This window comes from Quercus robur, chromosome 9 (assembly GCF_932294415.1).
Source record: "Quercus robur chromosome 9, dhQueRobu3.1, whole genome shotgun sequence".
Lineage (NCBI taxonomy): Eukaryota > Viridiplantae > Streptophyta > Magnoliopsida > Fagales > Fagaceae > Quercus > Quercus robur.
The window spans coordinates 13,923,275-13,941,837 of record NC_065542.1 but is presented as its reverse complement, the minus strand read 5'-3'; the positions used below and the strand labels follow the sequence as shown (position 1 = coordinate 13,941,837).

Genomic DNA, 18,563 nt, shown 5'->3' with positions numbered 1-18,563 from the left:
CTCTATGGAAGGTCTTGTATTGCCAATGAATCAGTAATTGGATCACCAGTTGGTAGATTTGAGAAATGGCCCAAGGAATGGCTGGTCCATGAGAAACCCATAATGTGGATTACCTCTTCCAAGCCCAGATCAAAACGACAACCATAGATTAAGCCTATTAAGAAGAAGCCCTTTCCTTTATAACCCATAATGTGGATTCTGGACTACAAGAAATCAAATCCTCCTTGTGCTCAGTGAAGAAAATTTATGAGAAAAGAGGGATTATCACTCTCTGAATAGCTCAAAATACATCATTCTTTTTTGGATAATTTGATAATTATGATGGGTGAAAATACCAAGAAATACCAACTAGTTGAGTTATATATAATTTTTTTTTTACGAATAACTCAAAAACTTAAATGGAATCCAATGCACTAAAAAATAATTAAAATTTTAAGAGAAATGTCCTTAACTCCATGGAAAACACCATCTAAATTTTATGGTGTTTGATACAATGAAAAACAAGTCCAATAAAATGGAAGACATTTTCCTCAACCTCTGGGTACTATTACCTAGGGAGGTGCCATTAAACCAACACAGAAATTGGCACATTTTCCTCTTTTAAGTGTGGAAAATGTTTTCTCAAATGTCGCATACCCAACAAACCATCACAAATAAATTCCAAAATAAACGTTTTCTATTTTATTTTCAAGGTCACAACAAAATATGTATATAAAAAAAATGAGTCATTTTTTTTTTTTAAATAATAGCATTTTACCAAAACCAATGGAACCTATAACATTTATCAAATATATTTCAAGATTTTTTTTTTTTTTTTTTTTTTTTTTTGCTTTAAAGATTATAATTATTGCTTCTTTTTCTTTTTTTTTTTTTTTTTTTTTTTTTTTTTTTTGCTTTAAAGTAAAAAAAAAAAAAAAAAAAAAAAAAAAAAAAAAAAAAGAAGCAATAATTATAATTACAAAAAATATTTTCTTACGCTCATAAAAAAAAAGAAGCAATAATTATAATTACAAAAAATATTTTCTTACGCTCATATACTTGGTACATACTACATACAACATCCAAAATTTCATACGTGATATACACATTTTTCTAATGTCCACTTTTAAAATGTGAAATGGGTATAAGAAAAAACGACATACGATCACTGAATGTAAAAGAGAATCGATAAGTTTACTTGAGATTAACAAAACCATATATATATAGGCAATGCAAGAAGATTCATAGCTCCAACCAAACTCCTGCTACCCCCCATATGGTGTTCTGCCTCTACGGCTATAAAGTACCAACAACATCATTACATTCTTGAATGTTGGTTTCTCTACCATTGACTAAGTATATATAGACTATATAGCTACTAACACTATGGGTACAGGTAAAAGGATTCGTGAACGAGCAGTTATTCATTTATTTTGGGAAAAAAATAAAAACATTTGAGAACTTCCAACAGAAACTGCTCCTCCAAAATGCTACCTTCCAAATTATTCAAGTCACTGTCACTTTTCTGAGTGCTTTTCCCAGATTCTATAAGTTGTCCACACAAATCAGTGTCTTGGCGGGTACGTACGTACAACTACTACTATGGATGAGTGTCAAACCAATTGCAGTGACTACGAGTGTGGAGGGGACCCCAAATTTGAGATGTTTCCAAAAAGATAAGTTGTAGGTAAGATGTGGAGCACGGCGAGCTTGCTCACACACTATCAAGTTGGCAGCTGAGCCCAGTAGCGATCGATAGGTTCCCAGCCACTGTGCTAACCCAAGATAACATGAGCCAAGCCTTATGCTCGTAGCTTAAAGAAATTTCACCTGCTGCTGCTGCCACCCGGGCTCCAAGCAACAGAACTGAGATAATGTTAAAGTTGTTAAGAGCATTCCCATCAAGGGAGGCAAAAATGCTAAAAGCTAAATTTTAGCACCAATACACAAAAAAAAAACCCACTCCATCAAAGATTTCAAATGTCAAAAATTTTGACACAGCTACAGTGAGCTGTTATCAATAACAGCTCACTGTAGCATAAATCTTAAACCAAAAATTATTTTTTTATTCCCAACGGTAACTTGTGTCTTTCTTTTTTATTTTTCTATTCTTTCTTCTCTCTCCTCTCTCACTTTCCTCTTCAGTCTTCTCTCTTTCCCATAGCTTTTGTTCCTCTCTGGTTCACGATTTGAGCTCCACTTTGCCAAACGCCACTAGACATGAAATCCATTTCGCCTTCAGAGTGTTGCCATCGATATGGAGGTAGAGCTTGATGGCGGGGTGATTTGATTCTGTGGGTCTGGGTTCATGGGTCTAGGTTTTGTGGTTTGATTTCATGGGTCTGGGTTCTATGTTTTGATTTCAGCGGGGTGATTTGATTTGGTGACTTGGTGGGTTTGTGGGTCTTTGACTGGCGTGGGCATCAGTGTTAAGGGGAGATCAGCATGGGTCATTGGCTAAGAGTTTGGCGTGGGTCATCGAGTTGATCATCGTGGGTCTCTGATCGATGTGGTGGTCGTTGAAATTGTGGTTTGGTTGTGATTGTGATCGGCGTGGGTCTAGATTGTGGGTTTGTGATTTGGAATTCTAATCGGCTGGGTCTGGGTTGTGGGTTTTTAATTTGGAATTGTGATCAGCAGGTGGTTTTATTTTTTATTTTTGTTTTTGATGGTGGTGGCTTGCAGCGGCTAGCCATGGGTGTGGCCGTGTGGGTTTGCAAAGAAAGGGGTGGGTTTTCAAAGAAAGGCAGATACACAGATACGAAGAGAGAGAAAGAAACATATAGAGAATAAAAAATAATATTTAAATGAAGCGCTAAAAAAAATAGAATCTTTGATGTATGATGTATTATAAAATGAGGTGTTAAAAGTTAAAAAATAGTATTTTGAGATGGTAAATGCTAAAAGTTTTGCCTCCCTTGATGGGAATGCTCTAAGAGACATTTATCTAGGTTTAGTATACTATAGTACTATATATATTGGTGCTGTAAGTATAGCTAGTACTACACTCTAGGGATATATAGGGGTTAGTTTATAGATAGTTTAGTATTAGTCTCTCTTTATATATAAGTATATATAGATGCAGCCTCTTGTTGTAGAGAATACAATCGTGTCTAGTGTCTTTTTGCAACAAGTTTCACCCTATTGTAGATGTAAACCTTTAAAGTTGAACTTGAATCACATTAATTTAGTATCCACTCTTTATTCTCTTTTCTCTCATATAATCTGAACAACAATTTTAATAAGCATGATGATGAGGTTAAAAACGGTAAAATTGTATCATGTGTTTTTTTTTTTTTTTTTGGTTCGCTAAATATTTTTGACATTATATGCAATAGTAATGCAAATCACTACTTTAAATAAACAAGAAAAACCCATTATTAAGAAGAACTCGTTTACCTCCATTATTTTATGTTAATATTCACAATTGATATGAAAATGTCCACATTTTAACATATAAAAGTTGATGTAAAAAACGAGTGTAAGAGTATCATTGCCTTATTAAGAACTTGTTTTCTAGCACACTATAAATGTAATGTTGGGTGCATAAAGCACATGGTCCAGCCCACAAAGTAAAAGCCCACATATGGGTTTGTATTTTTATTCTGTGGCCAACTAGTATTCCTAGTTCAAGTGGATTTTGTATTTGTGTGATACAAGGATGGGGTGGCAGCTAGGGTTATTTAGATAAGCATTATATGTGATTGTTTTTAAAGAAAAAAGAAATAGGGAGCCTCATATTGAAGAATAGAGAAAAAGGATTGCCGCCTTTGAGAGAGATAATTAGTGTGTGTGTGTGTGAGAGAGAGCAAAGAAAAACAAGAGAGATTTTTCTTTAGCCGTGAGACATTCACAAAAAATTATTGTAATTGATTTGATAATAGTGAAATTATCCGGAGTTTATCCCGTGGTTTTTCCCTTCAAAGAGAAAGGGTTTTCCACGTAAATATTTGTGTTCTTGTGTATGATTACTATTTTGGATTACTAATATTTGTGATAATATTATTTGGGACCTAACAAGTGGTATCAGAGCCAGGTTAGAATGGAAGCGATGGCCAGAGAAGAAGGCAAGGGTTCAGGAATTGAGAAATTTGATGGAACAGACTTCACGTATTGGAGGATGCAGATTGAAGATTATCTCTATGGGAAGAAATTGCATCTACCTCTTTTGGGGACAAAACCTGAAACTATGAAGGATGAAGACTGAAACCTTCTTGATAGGCAAGTATTGGGAGTTATTCGATTAACTTTGTCAAGATCAGTTGCGCATAATTTTGTGAAAGAAAAGACTACAGTGGATTTGATGAAGGCTTTGTCTAGCATGTATGAAAAGTCGTCGGCTAACAATAAGGTGTATCTAATGAAGAAGTTATTTAATCTGAAGAAGGCGAAAAGCACTCTTGTAGCGTAGCATCTAAATGAGTTTAATACAATCACAAATCAATTATTCACGGTGGGAATTGAATTTGATGATGAGGTTCGTGCATTGATACTTTTGGCTTCTTTACCAAACAATTGGGAAGCCATGAGAATGATGGTGAGTAATTTTGCAGGAAAAAGCAAACTCAAATATGATGATATTCGAGATTTGATTTTAAGTGAAGAGGTTCGCAGGAGAGATGCAAATATAGACAATGCACAAGATCAAGCTTTTGTCACGGAGAACAAGAGTAGAGGTAGAAGCAGAGGACCTAATGATTGGAAATTTAATGGTAGGTCACAATCGAGAGATAGATCTTAGTTCAAGGAAACTAGTGAATGCTTCCATTGTGGGAAAAGGGGTCACTTAAGAAGAGATTTTTGGCATTGGAACAAGGAACAAAATAAAGAAAAATATGAAAAGAATAATAGTGAGAAAAATACTACAGTTGCTGTGATTTATGAGGATGTTGTGGTGCTCTCTATTGAAGAGCAAAAGTGTGAGCATGTTGCTAATAATGATGTTAAGTGGGTTGTTGATTCTACATTAGCCCCCCCCCCCCCCCCCCCCAAACCATATTATCCCTACGAAGGGGTTGTTTACCACGTACAAAGTAGGAGACTTTGGTACAGTGAAGATGGGTAATTCTAGTTACTCAAAGATTGTGGGAATTGGTGATGTGTGCATTGAAACTAATGTTGGTAGTGTTAGGTTCTAAAGTCTTAGGATTTTATGTATTTAGAACTCTAATTTGTATTGTTGGCAAACCATGATCAAAACAATGTGTTTAGAAGTGTTTTAGTCTAGCTCAAAGTTGTGCTTTTATATAAAGTTGGAATCGAGTTAAAGCAAGAAAGCATTGTGCCTTTCGGCCTAGCTCGATCAATCGAAAAATAGGCTCGATCGATCGAAGCTCGGGCAGAATGATTTTCTGCAGATTTTTCCAACTCAGCCTTAAGTGTTTTAAAACGTTTTTAGGGTTTCTTATTTGTCCTAAGTATAAAAGGCAAACCCTAGCCACGGTTTAGTGTTGCTCATAATTGCGGTTTGTGTAAATCTCTTGTGAGATCTAGAGGAGCTTTCCTTTACACAAACTTAGGGTTTTCAAGAAGAAGATTTATCTACGCCTTGATGATCAATTCAGTTGCTGCCATTGAAGCTTAAAGAAAACACAAGCGGGTGTGCTTGTATTTGGTGGTAAATCCAAGAAAGAAGGAGTCCGTGGATTCGGAGTTTGCACGTGGTCGTGTCAGTAAGTTCTACTGGTTGGTAACAATAAGAAGTCGAGCGTGGGAGCTTGTAAGTCTTATTGTATAAACTTCAATTCTTTCAAGATAGTGGATTCAAGTTTACCTTGAGGATAGCTAGATCAAATCCTTCCCAGGTTTTTACTGGTTTGATTTCTTGGGTAATCATATCTTTGTGTTATTTATTTTTCCATTACTTTGCATGATATGATCTTTATGATTGTGATAACCTAGATTTGTTAATTTGGACTAAGTAACAACTTCGCTAATTATCTAGGTTAATTCAATTGTGTTTTAAGGGCTCTAAAAACTATCAAGTGGTATCAGAGCGGGTAGCTCTTTTGTTGTTGATCCTTTAATCACTGAGCTGATCCTTGACCCCTGTTGTCATGGAACACGGATACTCTCTAGTTATTCCTCCTCACTTTGATGGGAATAATTATGCTTATTGGAAAGTAAGGATGAAAGCATTCCTAAAATCCATTGATGAGAGAGTGTGGAACTCCGTTGAATACGGATGGGAGAAGCCCACAACTCCTGTTAGTGAGTGGGAAACTTCTCAAAAAGAAGCAGCTGCGTTTAATAGCAAGACTATGAATGCGATCTTTAACGCTATTTCTATGGAAAAATTTAAGAGAATCTCTAATATTGAGGTTGCTCATACTGCTTGGAATATCCTCCAGACTATGCATGAAGGCACAAAGGCTATCAAAATCAATAAATTGCAGCAATTGACTTCTAAATTTGAAAGCATTAGGATGTCTGATTATGAATCTTTTGATGAATTCTATGCTAAATTGAATGATATTATTAATTATGCTTTTAACTTGGGTGAAATTTATGATCAACCTAAAATTGTTAGGAAGATTCTTAGATATTTAACTGAAGACTTTAGACCCAAGGTGACTGCCATTACTAAAAGCAAGGATGTGGACTCCATTCCTGTTGATGAACTTGTAGGATCTCTTCAATCTTATGAGTTGGATCTACCCAAAACTACCAAATCTAAATCAATGGCTCTTAAGTCAGTTGATGATGTTGAAGGTGGTAGATTTGATGATGAGCTCTCTGCTACAGAAATTGCCTACCTTTCCAAGAACTTTAGAAACTTTCTTAGGAATAGTAATAGAAAGGCAAGAGGCACAAACGCTGCTGAACCTAGAAATTTTAGGAAGCATGATCCCACTAAGGTTAACAATAATGATAAACCTAGAGAAAAAGTAGGTCAATCTTCCAATAATTCTTTGGGCTCTCAGTGTTTTGGATGTCAAGGGTATGGACACATGAAATCTGAATGTCCTACCTATTTGAAGTCTAAGGGTAAGGCTATGGTTGTAACTCTTAGTGATGGTGAAGTTTCTAATAATGAGTCTGATTGTGATGAGGATGGAAACTTCATTGCTTTCACCACTACTGCTGTAGTCGATGAGAGCATATTTGTTGAAGAGAACCCTTCTGATGGGGAACTCTCTGAAAATGCAGATCTTCAAGAGGCCTATAATAAACTTTGCAAAGTTGCTGCAAAGGATGCTATGAATGTTGAACTTGACCTGAAGAAAATTGAATCTCTTGAACTTGAAAAGAAGAATTTGCTTGTTAAACTGTTTGATGCTAATGAACTTTTGAACAATGTGAAAACTGAAAACATGCTTTTGCTTGATAAAGTTAAATCTTTAGAACTTGATTTATCTATTGCTAGATCTGCTAGTTCTAAACTTGTTCAAATGCTGAGTGTTCAAAAGTCTTCTTTTGACAAAACTGGATTAGGTTATGTTGAAAGCATCTCTGTGTCTGCTCCCCATTCCACAAAGTTTGTTCCTTCATCTTCTTCTTCTAAACCTTCCATGAGTGAGATAGTGAGTGAAACTGTCAAACCCCCTGTGAGTGAGGTTGTTAAACCCTTAGAAGGTTCATCATCTAGGAAGATTAAGGTTGATCTGAAAGAGTCTAAGTCTAAGAAGCCTACCCTATCTAAGGACAAGACACATGATAAGCCTGCATGGGTTTGTCACTTTTGTGGAAAGTCTGGACACATTCGTCCAAACTGTTATAAGCTGCAAGCTACTAAGAGAGTAAACAAACCAAAAGTACCTGTGCCTCAAGCACAAGATCCTATGATACTTATTGGTGAATTGGTAAAGACTTTAAACCTTTATTCCAATCCTGGAGTTGGTAATCATTCTCATGTGAATAAGAACTCCAATGCTCATGGTGCATCTAAAAGGTTTTGGATGCAAAAGACTCGAACTAACTGAATCTTTCTGACATGGTCCTTGTGCTTCATTGCTCTATCCTTTGTGACCATTGTTCTTTGGTTTTGTTTTTGTTTTTTTTGTTTTTCTTGGATTTGCATTGCATAACATTCATGCATTTCATTCTAGGTGTTTTTTTTTTATAATAATTAAAAAAAAAAAAAAGGAAGCAAATTTTGTTTTGTACTATTCTTCTTGGTTTTTTTGAGAACAAGGTTGGTCAATTTATTTTCACATAACATGTATTTTGTACCTTGTTTAGCTTTGATGAGCTTACTTATTGCACTTTACTAGTTGAAGCTTTGTAGTGCATGTTATGTGGGAAAGATGTTTATGGCTCTTGATTATTCTGTCTTAATCTTGAAGTCACATGTTTTTGAATATTTGACTTGAACTTTTAGAGAAAGCATAAATAACCATCTCACCACTGTTCACTAGACAATCATGAACACCTTAGTGCATATCATAAGATTTTGTGCTCGAGAAAGTGTAGCACATGCACAAAAAGAACATAAGGTGAAGCCTCAGTTTAAATTGCTTAATACTTAAAATTGGTGTGTACTATTAGGTTTGATGCCAAACTCACATGACTTAAAATTGGTATGTATATTATGAGGCATAAATACAAGAAACTTACATGATTGCAAGCTTATGATCTAGGAGATTTTAGAGTTATATGATGTAACTCTTTAGGTGATAGTCTCTTTTAAATTCTTTGTGATGAATTTTGTAGACTTTGTGATTGATTGCTATTCACATATCACCTCACATGTATCTCAAATTTTTCCCAGTTGCACACACTACACAAGTTACTTTTTGCTAAACTTTGTACATGTTATTGTGTGTGTTTATGGTCTAACCAACCAAGTTTTGCAAATACTTTGAATTTTATGCAAAATTAAGTTGTTGCTTGAAAATTTGTGGAGAATGCAAGAAATTTTGTTTTGGGGAATTTGGGCTTAAGATTATTGTTTTTGAAAATCATATCATCTCATTCTCATGCATTATTGTTCTTCAATTTCAATGCTTTGAGTTGATTCTAAATGTCTTTTTCAAAAAACTATGTTTTTCCTCAAATTTGGTGAGCCTCTGCCCATTTCGATCGATCTATTCTGTTTTTCGATCGATCGAAAATTTTTAATTCTGATAAGAGAGAGCCTCTGTCTGTTTCGATCGATCGAAACTGTTTTCCGATCGATCGAAACTCGTGAAACATGTTTTTTTAAAAAGTCAGATTGGACTTTTCAAAGGCACTTTTTCAAAAAGTTTTTCAAACTTTCCTCTCTCTCCGACTTGGCTAAGGCTCCACCATTGATTTTTTGTCGTTTTCCTCCAAGTTTTTTGCAAGGTTTTTGTCCTTGAAGGCCGGTAAGTCTCTTTTGCCCTTCCTTTTGCATTTTATTTCATGTTTTCATGCATTTTTTATGCATTGTTGTGGGTATTTTCAACACTTTCTATATATTGGGATTTTTGATGATTCAAACCTGTTTTGGTGAAATTGATCAATGGGTTTTTGTTCTAGGATGCTATAATGATGATTCTTGTAGTTTAATTTGATCAATTTTGTGGTTTTTGAAAAATTGGAATTTCTAGGGTTTGAAATTGTTCCGAATTGGGGATTTTGTCTAATTGGGTTAAATTGATGAACTTGGCTTGTCAAATTGATGTATTTGGTCATTATTTTTTGAATTCTATCATGTGTGATGATCAATTCGTCAATATTTTTCAAATTGATCAAGTGGTTTTCCAAATTTTGGGGTTTTTGTGTTAATACCTTAATGTTCAAGCCAATTTTGTGAATTTGAACTTTTTGGACGTAATTCACTGCATTAGAACATGCATCATACCATTTAAATTTGTCGTGCATCATATAGATTTTAATTCTATATATTTTTTTGTGCTAACTTGCAGTCTGCCCTTGGTTTTGTGTTTTGTTCTTTTGCTCTATGTTTTGGTCCTTATCTTAGCACCATGCCTAGAAAAACTAGAGCCAATAGGACACCTTCCACTTCCTCTGTGTCTCTCTCTAGGGTTGAGGAGTTTAGGAATGATAAGTGCAGAAAGGCCTTTGAGAATTTGAACCATAAGCGTAAGATTTGGGCTGAGCGAGCTATAGTCTTAGATGAGCTTGATCCGGCCATTAGGGCCAATTTTGAGTCTAGAGGTTGGTTGCCTCTCTTAGAGATAGATCATCCACCCCCGACCGTCCTGATTAGAGAGTTCTTCTCGAACCTCTCTTGCCATGTCTATGATTCCAACACCCTTGTTAGGAGTTGAATATGAGGTGTTGAGTTCACCATTACCCCTTGGGTAGTGGCTGAGGCTCTTGGGGTTCCGGTTGTTCGAGAGCCTGACTATCCCTATGATGAGTCACCCTCATTAGATGTAGTCATGTCATACATCACTGGGTCATTTATCCAGTGGGGTTCTGACCCTCGGATCACGTCCGCTGAGCTTACCGAGACTGCCTATCTTTTCTTTAGGATAGCGTGTCATTCATTGTGGCCTATTTCTCACTTCTACACCATCCCTTTAGAGCGATGTGTGTTTTTGTATGCCTTTGTTTCTGGAGCGTCTATCAGTTTTCCTCACTTGTTCCTTCGCTCTTTGAACGAGGTTCATAGGAGTTCTGCCGTAGGGCATGCGCTTATTCATCCTATTTTCATTCATAGGATTTTGCTCTTTTTAGGTCTAGATGGTTTTCTGTCTGGTGGGCCTATTCATGTTGTTGCTCCCATAGGTGCCACCTTTCTTCGTCAGAGGGCTGCTCACTTGCGAGTTGCTCCTTCACGTCCTAGAGGTGCGTCATCTAGTGGTGTTCCCCCTCCTCCCTCTTCTACTGGTGTTGATGCTGCTGAGACATCAGGTGCTGCTGCTGATGATGATGTTCCTCCACCGACTGCTTCGGATGATTCAGACATTCGTCGCACGTTGGATCATGTCTTGACCGTTCAGGTGGCTCATGGACAGATTTTGGTGGACATGCTCGATGAGATCCGTGCCTTGCGTGCGGAGTTGGCACAGTTTAGACCACCTCCATTTTGATGATGGATTCTGTTTGCCCTTTGGCATTCCGTCACAAAAAGGGGGAGTACTTTGTAGAGTTTTTGCTTTCAGGGGGAGTATATGTTTTGGGTTGGAGCTTGTGGAGTTTAGATTGTATCTAGGTGCTTCACTTTGAACTTTACATTTTTAGCTCTTGCCATGTTTTTGATGGGATATTCATGTTAGGGGGAGTTTTATGTTTTGTTGTTACTTTATATGTTTCTTGTTTCAAACTGCTTATTGATTTATATTTATGAGTTATTCATTGATATATGTCTTTATTTGTGTGTTGTTTGAAATCAAGAAGTTAATTTGTTTACTTGTATTGTTTCCACACATGCGGTTATGCATTTTGTTTAGTGTTTCAGAAAATATACAAGTTGATTCAATTGAGTTGCTGTCTACACTTGCAACTAATGGATAGTAGTTAGGATTGAATTTGTTTTATGAGCATTATTTTGTAAAGGGCTTTTTATTTTGTAAACTTTGAGCTTCTAGTTGTGTTTTGTCACGGATTGCCAAAGGGGGAGTTTGTTAGGTTCTAAAGTCTTAGGATTTTATGTATTTAGAACTCTAATTTGTATTGTTGACAAACCATGATCAAAACAATGTGTTTAGAAGTGTTTTAGTCTAGCTCAAAGTTGTGCTTTTATGTAATGTTGGAATCGAGTTAAAGCAGGAAAACATTGTGCCTTTCGGCCTAGCTCGATCAATCGAAAAACAGGCTCGATCGATCGAAGCTTGGGCAGAATGATTTTCTGCTAATTTTTCCAACTCAGCCCTAAGTGTTTTAAAACGTTTTTAGGGTTTCTTATTTGTCCTAAGTATAAAAGGCAAACTCTAGCCACGTTTTAGTGTTGCTCATAATTGCGGTTTGTGTAAATCTCTTGTGAGATCTAGAGGAGCTTTCCTTTACACAAACTTAGGATTTTCAAGGAGAAGATTTATCTATGCCTTGATAATCAATTCAGTTGCTGCCATTGAAGCTTAAAGAAAACACAAGCGGGTGTGCTTGTATCTGGTGGTGAATCCAAGAAAAAAGGAGTCCGTGGATTCGGAGCTTGCACATGGTCGTGTCAGTAAGTTCTACTGGTTGGTAGCAATAAGAAGTCGAGCGTGGGGGCTTGTAAGTCTTATTGTATGAACTTCAATTCTTTCAAGATAGTGGATTCAAGTTTACCTTGAGGATAGCTAGGTCAAATCCTCCCCAGGTTTTTACTAGTTTGGTTTCCTGGGTGATCATATCTTTGTGTTATTTATCTTTCCGCTACTTTGCATGATATGATCTTTATGATTGTGATAACCTAGATTTGTTAATTTGGACTAAGTAACAACTTGGCTAATTACCTAGGTTAAGGGGTCTAAAAACTATCAAGTAGCACTATGATGTTGAAGGATGTGCTACATGTTCCAGATTTAAGGATGAATGTGTTTTCTACATTGGCTATGGATCGAGCAATTTATTGTAACTACCTTGGTAATGGAAGATGAAAACTTACTAAGGGGTCATTGGTTCTTGCAAGAGGACATGCATGTTGCAGTTTGTATAAGACTCACGTGAAAACCTGTAAGAAGAAGTTCAATGAGATTAAAAATTTTGAGAAGACTCCAAAGATGAGTGTTGAGATTAATGGTGTTGAAACCAAAAGGGTGAAATTCTCATTGCCTAATAGTGCTTCAGAAGTGGAAGTGGTAGGTGATGAAGAATTTGAAGATGCTAAGGCTACATGGGATGATGATGAAGTGCAAGATCATATATGTCTTGAGCAAGGGGAGCAATATTCTCCACTAGAGATTGTTGAACCTCGTGAGAAGAAGACTACTAGAGAACATCGAATTGTTAGCTTCAAGAATAATTGGGATTCTGATGAAGGGGAGCCAAGGGATTGGATTAAAGAAATCCAAGATGAGATTAATTATTTGAGAATGAAAGGGATTGACGTTGATGAGAAGTTCTCAGTGTTGGTGAAGATTTAAGAAGGTCAAGCTTGAAGTCGGCTTGACCGACATGGATCTAAACTGAAGAGCAAGATTGAAGATCTCCTCCCATTGGTGGGCTGGAGGGGGAGATTGTTGGGTGCATAAAGCATTGGTCCAGCCCACATATGGGTTTGTATTTTTATTCCGTGGCCAACTAGTATTCCTAGTTCAAGTGAATTTTGTATTTGTATGATACAAGGATGGTGTGGCGGCTAGGGTTATTTAGATGAGGATTATATGTGATTTTTTTTTTGGTGTGCCGCACAGTGAAAAAAAAAAAAAAAAAAGAAAAAGAAACAGGGAGCCGCATATTGAAGAATAGAGAAAAAGGATTGACGCCTTTGAGAGAGATAATTAGTGTGTGTGTAAGAGTAAAGAAAAACAAGAGAGATTTTTCTTTAGCCATGAAACAAGAGAGACATTCACAAAAAATTATTGTAATTGATTTGATAATAGTGAAATTATTTGGAGTTTGTCCCGTGGTTTTTCCCTTCAAAGAGAAAGGGTTTTCCACATAAATATTTGTGTTCTTGTGTGTGATTGCTATTTTGGATTGCTAATATTTGTAATAATATTATTTGGGACCCAACATGTAATCACCGAAAATTCAAAAATGCCCAATCAAATAATAAATTAAGCTCTGCTCAACACTCATCATTTTCCCCATTCTTTCCAATGGTTGAGATGAGGAGGTTATATATTATAGAAAGTTAAGGAAAATGTTAATGTTATTATTAATTTTATCACGAAAGGCTTATAGATTAACATAACAATGAATATGGTGGATACCACTTTAACAATATATTAAATGTCTAAATTACTTGTCATTGGTGACATATGAGATTATGAAACAAAAGTTGTAGCATCTCTCTATCATCACTCAAAGAGCTACTTGACAAATGAAAGAACAATATAGAAAAGGAAGACATGAATTAGAAAAGAGAGACATGAGCATACCCGTTGGTAGATTTGAAACCAAATTTGACAAGATAAGGATGACAAGGGCTAGAACAGCTATCCCACTAACACGATTAATCCCTGCATAGGGCTTCATGAGGTTCCATAGAGAACTTGGAATTCCAGTTCTGTCAAAGCCCTCAACCGTGATAAACATTCCACAAAAGAAAATTAGAAGGGAATATGAAACCTGCTCAAGGCGGTACATAAGGACAGAATTAATTATATTATAAATCCCAATTACATAGTGATATTACAAATTCAGAAATGACTAATACACACAGTTGAGTGTACACATAGTACACATAGCGCTGCAAATTGCAGCTGTGCGTACACTACTAGAGTAGAGTACGTGTAATAAACACTACCATTACAAATTTATTGTATAAATTTAAAAAATTGATGAGATAAATAAATAAAAAGTTAATTAAAGGTAATGTCTATTGATAGGCTAAGAATGTATTGACCCCTTGTGATGAATTAATTGATTAATTAGCCAAGTTTATCAATTAATCAAATTAACATGCAATATGCATCGTAGCACAAACAAATCACCAATTAAAACTAAGTATGCAGTAGAAAATAAATTGACACGATGATTTGTTTACGAATGGGGAAAATACGAATGGGGAAAACCTACGTGGCAAAAACCCCACCGGATGATTTTAAGGTCACCACTCTCGAGAATCCACTATTATCAAAACAAGCGGTTACAAGTAAAGGAATCCCAGTACCTTATACCAACCTACAGTTGAACCCTAATCCCAATACTCAATTGGACTTAGTGACAATCTCTCGTTTCAATGCATAGCTCCCAGTATGTGACTAACCAATAGATGCGCGGATCCCAATATGTGACTTAATCACCAACTTGAGAAGAATGTTGGCTGCAAAGTTTTTCAGTTCTTTACACGATAAAGATCACAAAACTCCTTGGTCACAAAACCCTACGGTGTACAAAACACAGCAGCTTCTTCAAGAACTAGGGCAAACTAGGTTTCCGGTCATACTTTTCTTCACACTTGTGGAATTGTGCTCTTGTGCAACTTGTGTAACCTTTTACAGCCCTCAAAATAATACTTATATATGTTTAGGGTTGTGAGAAAAGAAAGCCCAAACATACATTCATGGATTGGATGAAAATCAGCTTGAAAAACTAAAATTCATAAATCTCGATAGATAGCCATCTATCGAGCTAGCTGTCGAGCCACGGGTTTCAGCAGCTTTTAAACCTCGATAGATGCTAGCTGTCAACCTACTTATCGAGCTTTAAAAACCAGCACTTCATTACTTGATTCTTGGACAGACTTGCATGGCTTTAACACTTAAACTTGAAACCTTGTTTCTTGAAGCATTAAACACATCTTAGATCTACCCAATTACAAGTGAAGTGCGTTTTGTCAAATGATTAGTCAATTATACAAAATGTTAACATATGTTCCTAACATTGAATCACATATATCCTAACATCTATTACACACACCCACTTATACATTGTACACACATCTTTTTTTAAAACTAATCACGACCTCAAGTCAAGATTTTAGACATTTCCCAAATTTGTAATAGTAAGAGTCTTCATCCAACTAGCGGTCAATATTGCCTTTTCTAAGCATGGCTGAGCATCCTTGAAATCAAGAACAATAAGAGCTAGTGCAGCAGCAATTGCAATCCAAGACATGTTCTCACCCATAAGCAAAGAAATCAACATTCCTAATGTGATAAGATAAACACAAAATTTCCAAAATATCATTCTCCATCTCAATGATGCATTTAAACTCCTTATAGATTTCGAGGAACCATTTTGAACTATAGGTCTTTCACTCTCACTTGAACGAATTAGGCTTCTAAGAGTTACAAAATATGACAAGTCCACAGTGGCACTTAGGGAGCCATTTGTATTTCCATTGCTCAAATGTGACATTGTGTCTGGTGAAAACCTGTGAGACCTCATTGCATCCTCAACAACAACTTCTGCGGCAGTATCTTCTTCTTCCTTGCACCCAGATAATAAACTCTAATACATGCATACAAGAATTATAGAATTCATAAGAACCCCCACAAACACAACAGGAAGCATTCCCATGAAAAAAAAAATCTAGAAATGAAATGTTGCTCTGAAAAGCTATAAAGAGGTTTTGGGGGTTGCCAATTGGAGTTGCTGAAGACCCAATATTGGCACATGAGGCAAGGACAAGTAAGAATGGAAGAGGTGGAAGATTATGTTACCTTGCAACTTTCTGTCAAAACCATACATGAGGTATCATTGGTGAAAAGAGCACTTGAAATGGCAGATATTACGCAGATTCTACAAAGTAAGTCCTTTGCACCAAAGCAATTCCATGAGAGCAACCTCCCCAAGTACTTAAATGCATCTACTTTCTCAAGACAGACACTAACAGCCATTGTCCCAAAGAGAAGACCAAGGATAGAGAGATCTATTGAATCATATGCTTCATCTGCATATATGACTTGAAAAAGGACCATAAGCATAGCCCCCAGAAGGGACCCTGTAGTCCTCCCAATGGGTAGAAATGGTACATTAGGGAAAACCACCAATATCCAGAAAATTGCAAACCCAATTGAGCCTAGAATCACTTTCACTAGAATAGCCATTGCCATTGAGCTAGCAACTTAATAAGCTATATATTATACAAAACTTGACAGGTCCAAAATATTACTATAATAAAACTGCATGGCTTATATATCCCATAACACTTCTATTGTAAGACTTTTTATGGATCGTCTCTTTCAAACCCTACAAAAATGAGAGCTTTGTATATTGAATACTATGGCTATTTTTTAAAGCTTCAATGGTATGTAGTGTCCTAATGAACCAAGAAAAAGAAAGAAAAATTAAAATCCAACATTAGTACTATACAAAAATTCAGCTTAAAAGTGTTATAACTGATAGGCCAAAAACGAATTGACCCCTTATGATGAATTAATTGATTAATTAGCCAAGTTTATTAATTAATCAAATTAACATGCAATGTACGTGGCAGCACAAACAAATCACCAATTCAACTAAGTATGGAGCGGAAATTAAATTGATACGGTGATTTGTTTACGAATGAGGAAAACCTACACGGCAAAAACTCCACCAGGTGATTTTAAGGTCACCACTCTCGAGAATCCACTATTATCACAACAAGCGGTTACAAGTAAAGGAATCCCAGTACCTTATACCAACATACAGTTGAACCCTTACTCCAATACCCAATTAGACTTGTTCTGTAATGACAATCTCTCCTTGTAATGCACGGCTCCTAGTACGTGACTAACCAATTGCACGGATCCCAGTACGCAACTTCAATCACCAACTAGAGAAGGTTGTTGGCTGCAAAGTTCTTCAATTCATCCAGACGATAAAGATCGAGAAGCCCCTTGGTTACAAAACCCTACGGTGCACAAACATAGCAGCTTTTTCACAAGAAAGATTAACTAGGGCAAATTTTGTCTCCGATTACAATTTGCTAGAACAAACTTTGCTTAACACTTGTGCAACTTGTGTCACCTTTGACGGCCCTTAAAATAATCCTTTTATATGTCTAGGGTTGTGAGAAAAGAAAGCCCAAACACAACAGCTTCTTCACAAGAAAAATGAACTAGGGCAAATTCTGTCTCCAGTCACAATTTGCTTGAACAAACTTTGCTCAGCACTTGAGCAACTTGTGTCACCATTGACGGCCCTTAAAATAATCATTTTATGTCTAGGGTTGTGAGAAAAGAAAGCCCAAACATACAATCACAGATTGAATGAAAAACAGTCCTGAAAAACTGAACTTCATAAACCTGGACAGATGCCTATCTATCGAGCTACTGTCGAGCCACGGGCTGGAACAGCTCTTCAAGGCTCGATAGATGGCTCGCTGTTGAGCTAGCTATTGAGCTTTAATGACAGGCACTTTTCAGCTTAAATCTTGGACAGACTTGCATGGCTTTAACACTTGATCTTGAAACAAGGTTTCTTGAAGTATTAAACACATCCTAGATCTACCCAAATACAAGTAAAGTGTGTTTTGTCAAAGGATTAGCCAATTACATAAAATAGTGACATATGTTCCTAACAAGTGAATCACATATGTCCTAACAATCTCCCCATTTGGCAATTCATGACAAAACCACAACAAACAAATGAACATATGAGAGAAGTCATAAATCACTTAACTCATATTCACTTGTTGAATACAATAAAATCTATCCTAGCACAAACTCTTGAAAAACTTTGCAAGAAGAGAGTCTATGGCAAGAAATACTTTGACAACCTGTATTTCTCAAACACTTTAAACAAAACTCATCAAGGCATCTTTGTGTGAAATAGAAATAATAGATTGCATATAAGTAAAGAAAAGTGGCCATGCAAGAAATAATAGCTTAAATCTATCCTTACATGTGCACAAAGATAGAAAAGAAACAACACATGTAAGGATAGGTGAAAGAAAAAAAACATACATCAATATGTAAAGAATATAAGTGCAATGTATGTCAATAATGGTCACAAGACCCATGTACAAGATATAATGTATCTTAAATAGAAAGAAAAGAAAAGAAATACATCAAGTCCTCACTACATCCCTCAATGTGCACTCTCCCCTAACAAAAATCTCCTATACTAACTCTCCCCCTAACTATGACTACTCTCATAACACAAAACTACTCCCCCTTTTTGTCATGAGTGAC

General features: G+C 36.2%; 1 protein-coding gene across 1 annotated transcript; it reads right to left on the bottom strand.

Moving 5' to 3' along the window:
• Window positions 1–1,524: 1,524 nt before the first annotated feature.
• Window positions 1,525–16,585, bottom strand: LOC126700744 (silicon efflux transporter LSI3-like). The gene is given in 5 exon segments (XM_050398935.1): window positions 1,525–1,734; window positions 1,736–1,845; window positions 13,881–14,070; window positions 15,484–15,638; window positions 16,118–16,585. Coding segments are annotated over 5 exon segments (1,050 nt in total). The 5' UTR covers window positions 16,503–16,585.
• Between the last annotated feature and the right edge of the window lie 1,978 nt (window positions 16,586–18,563).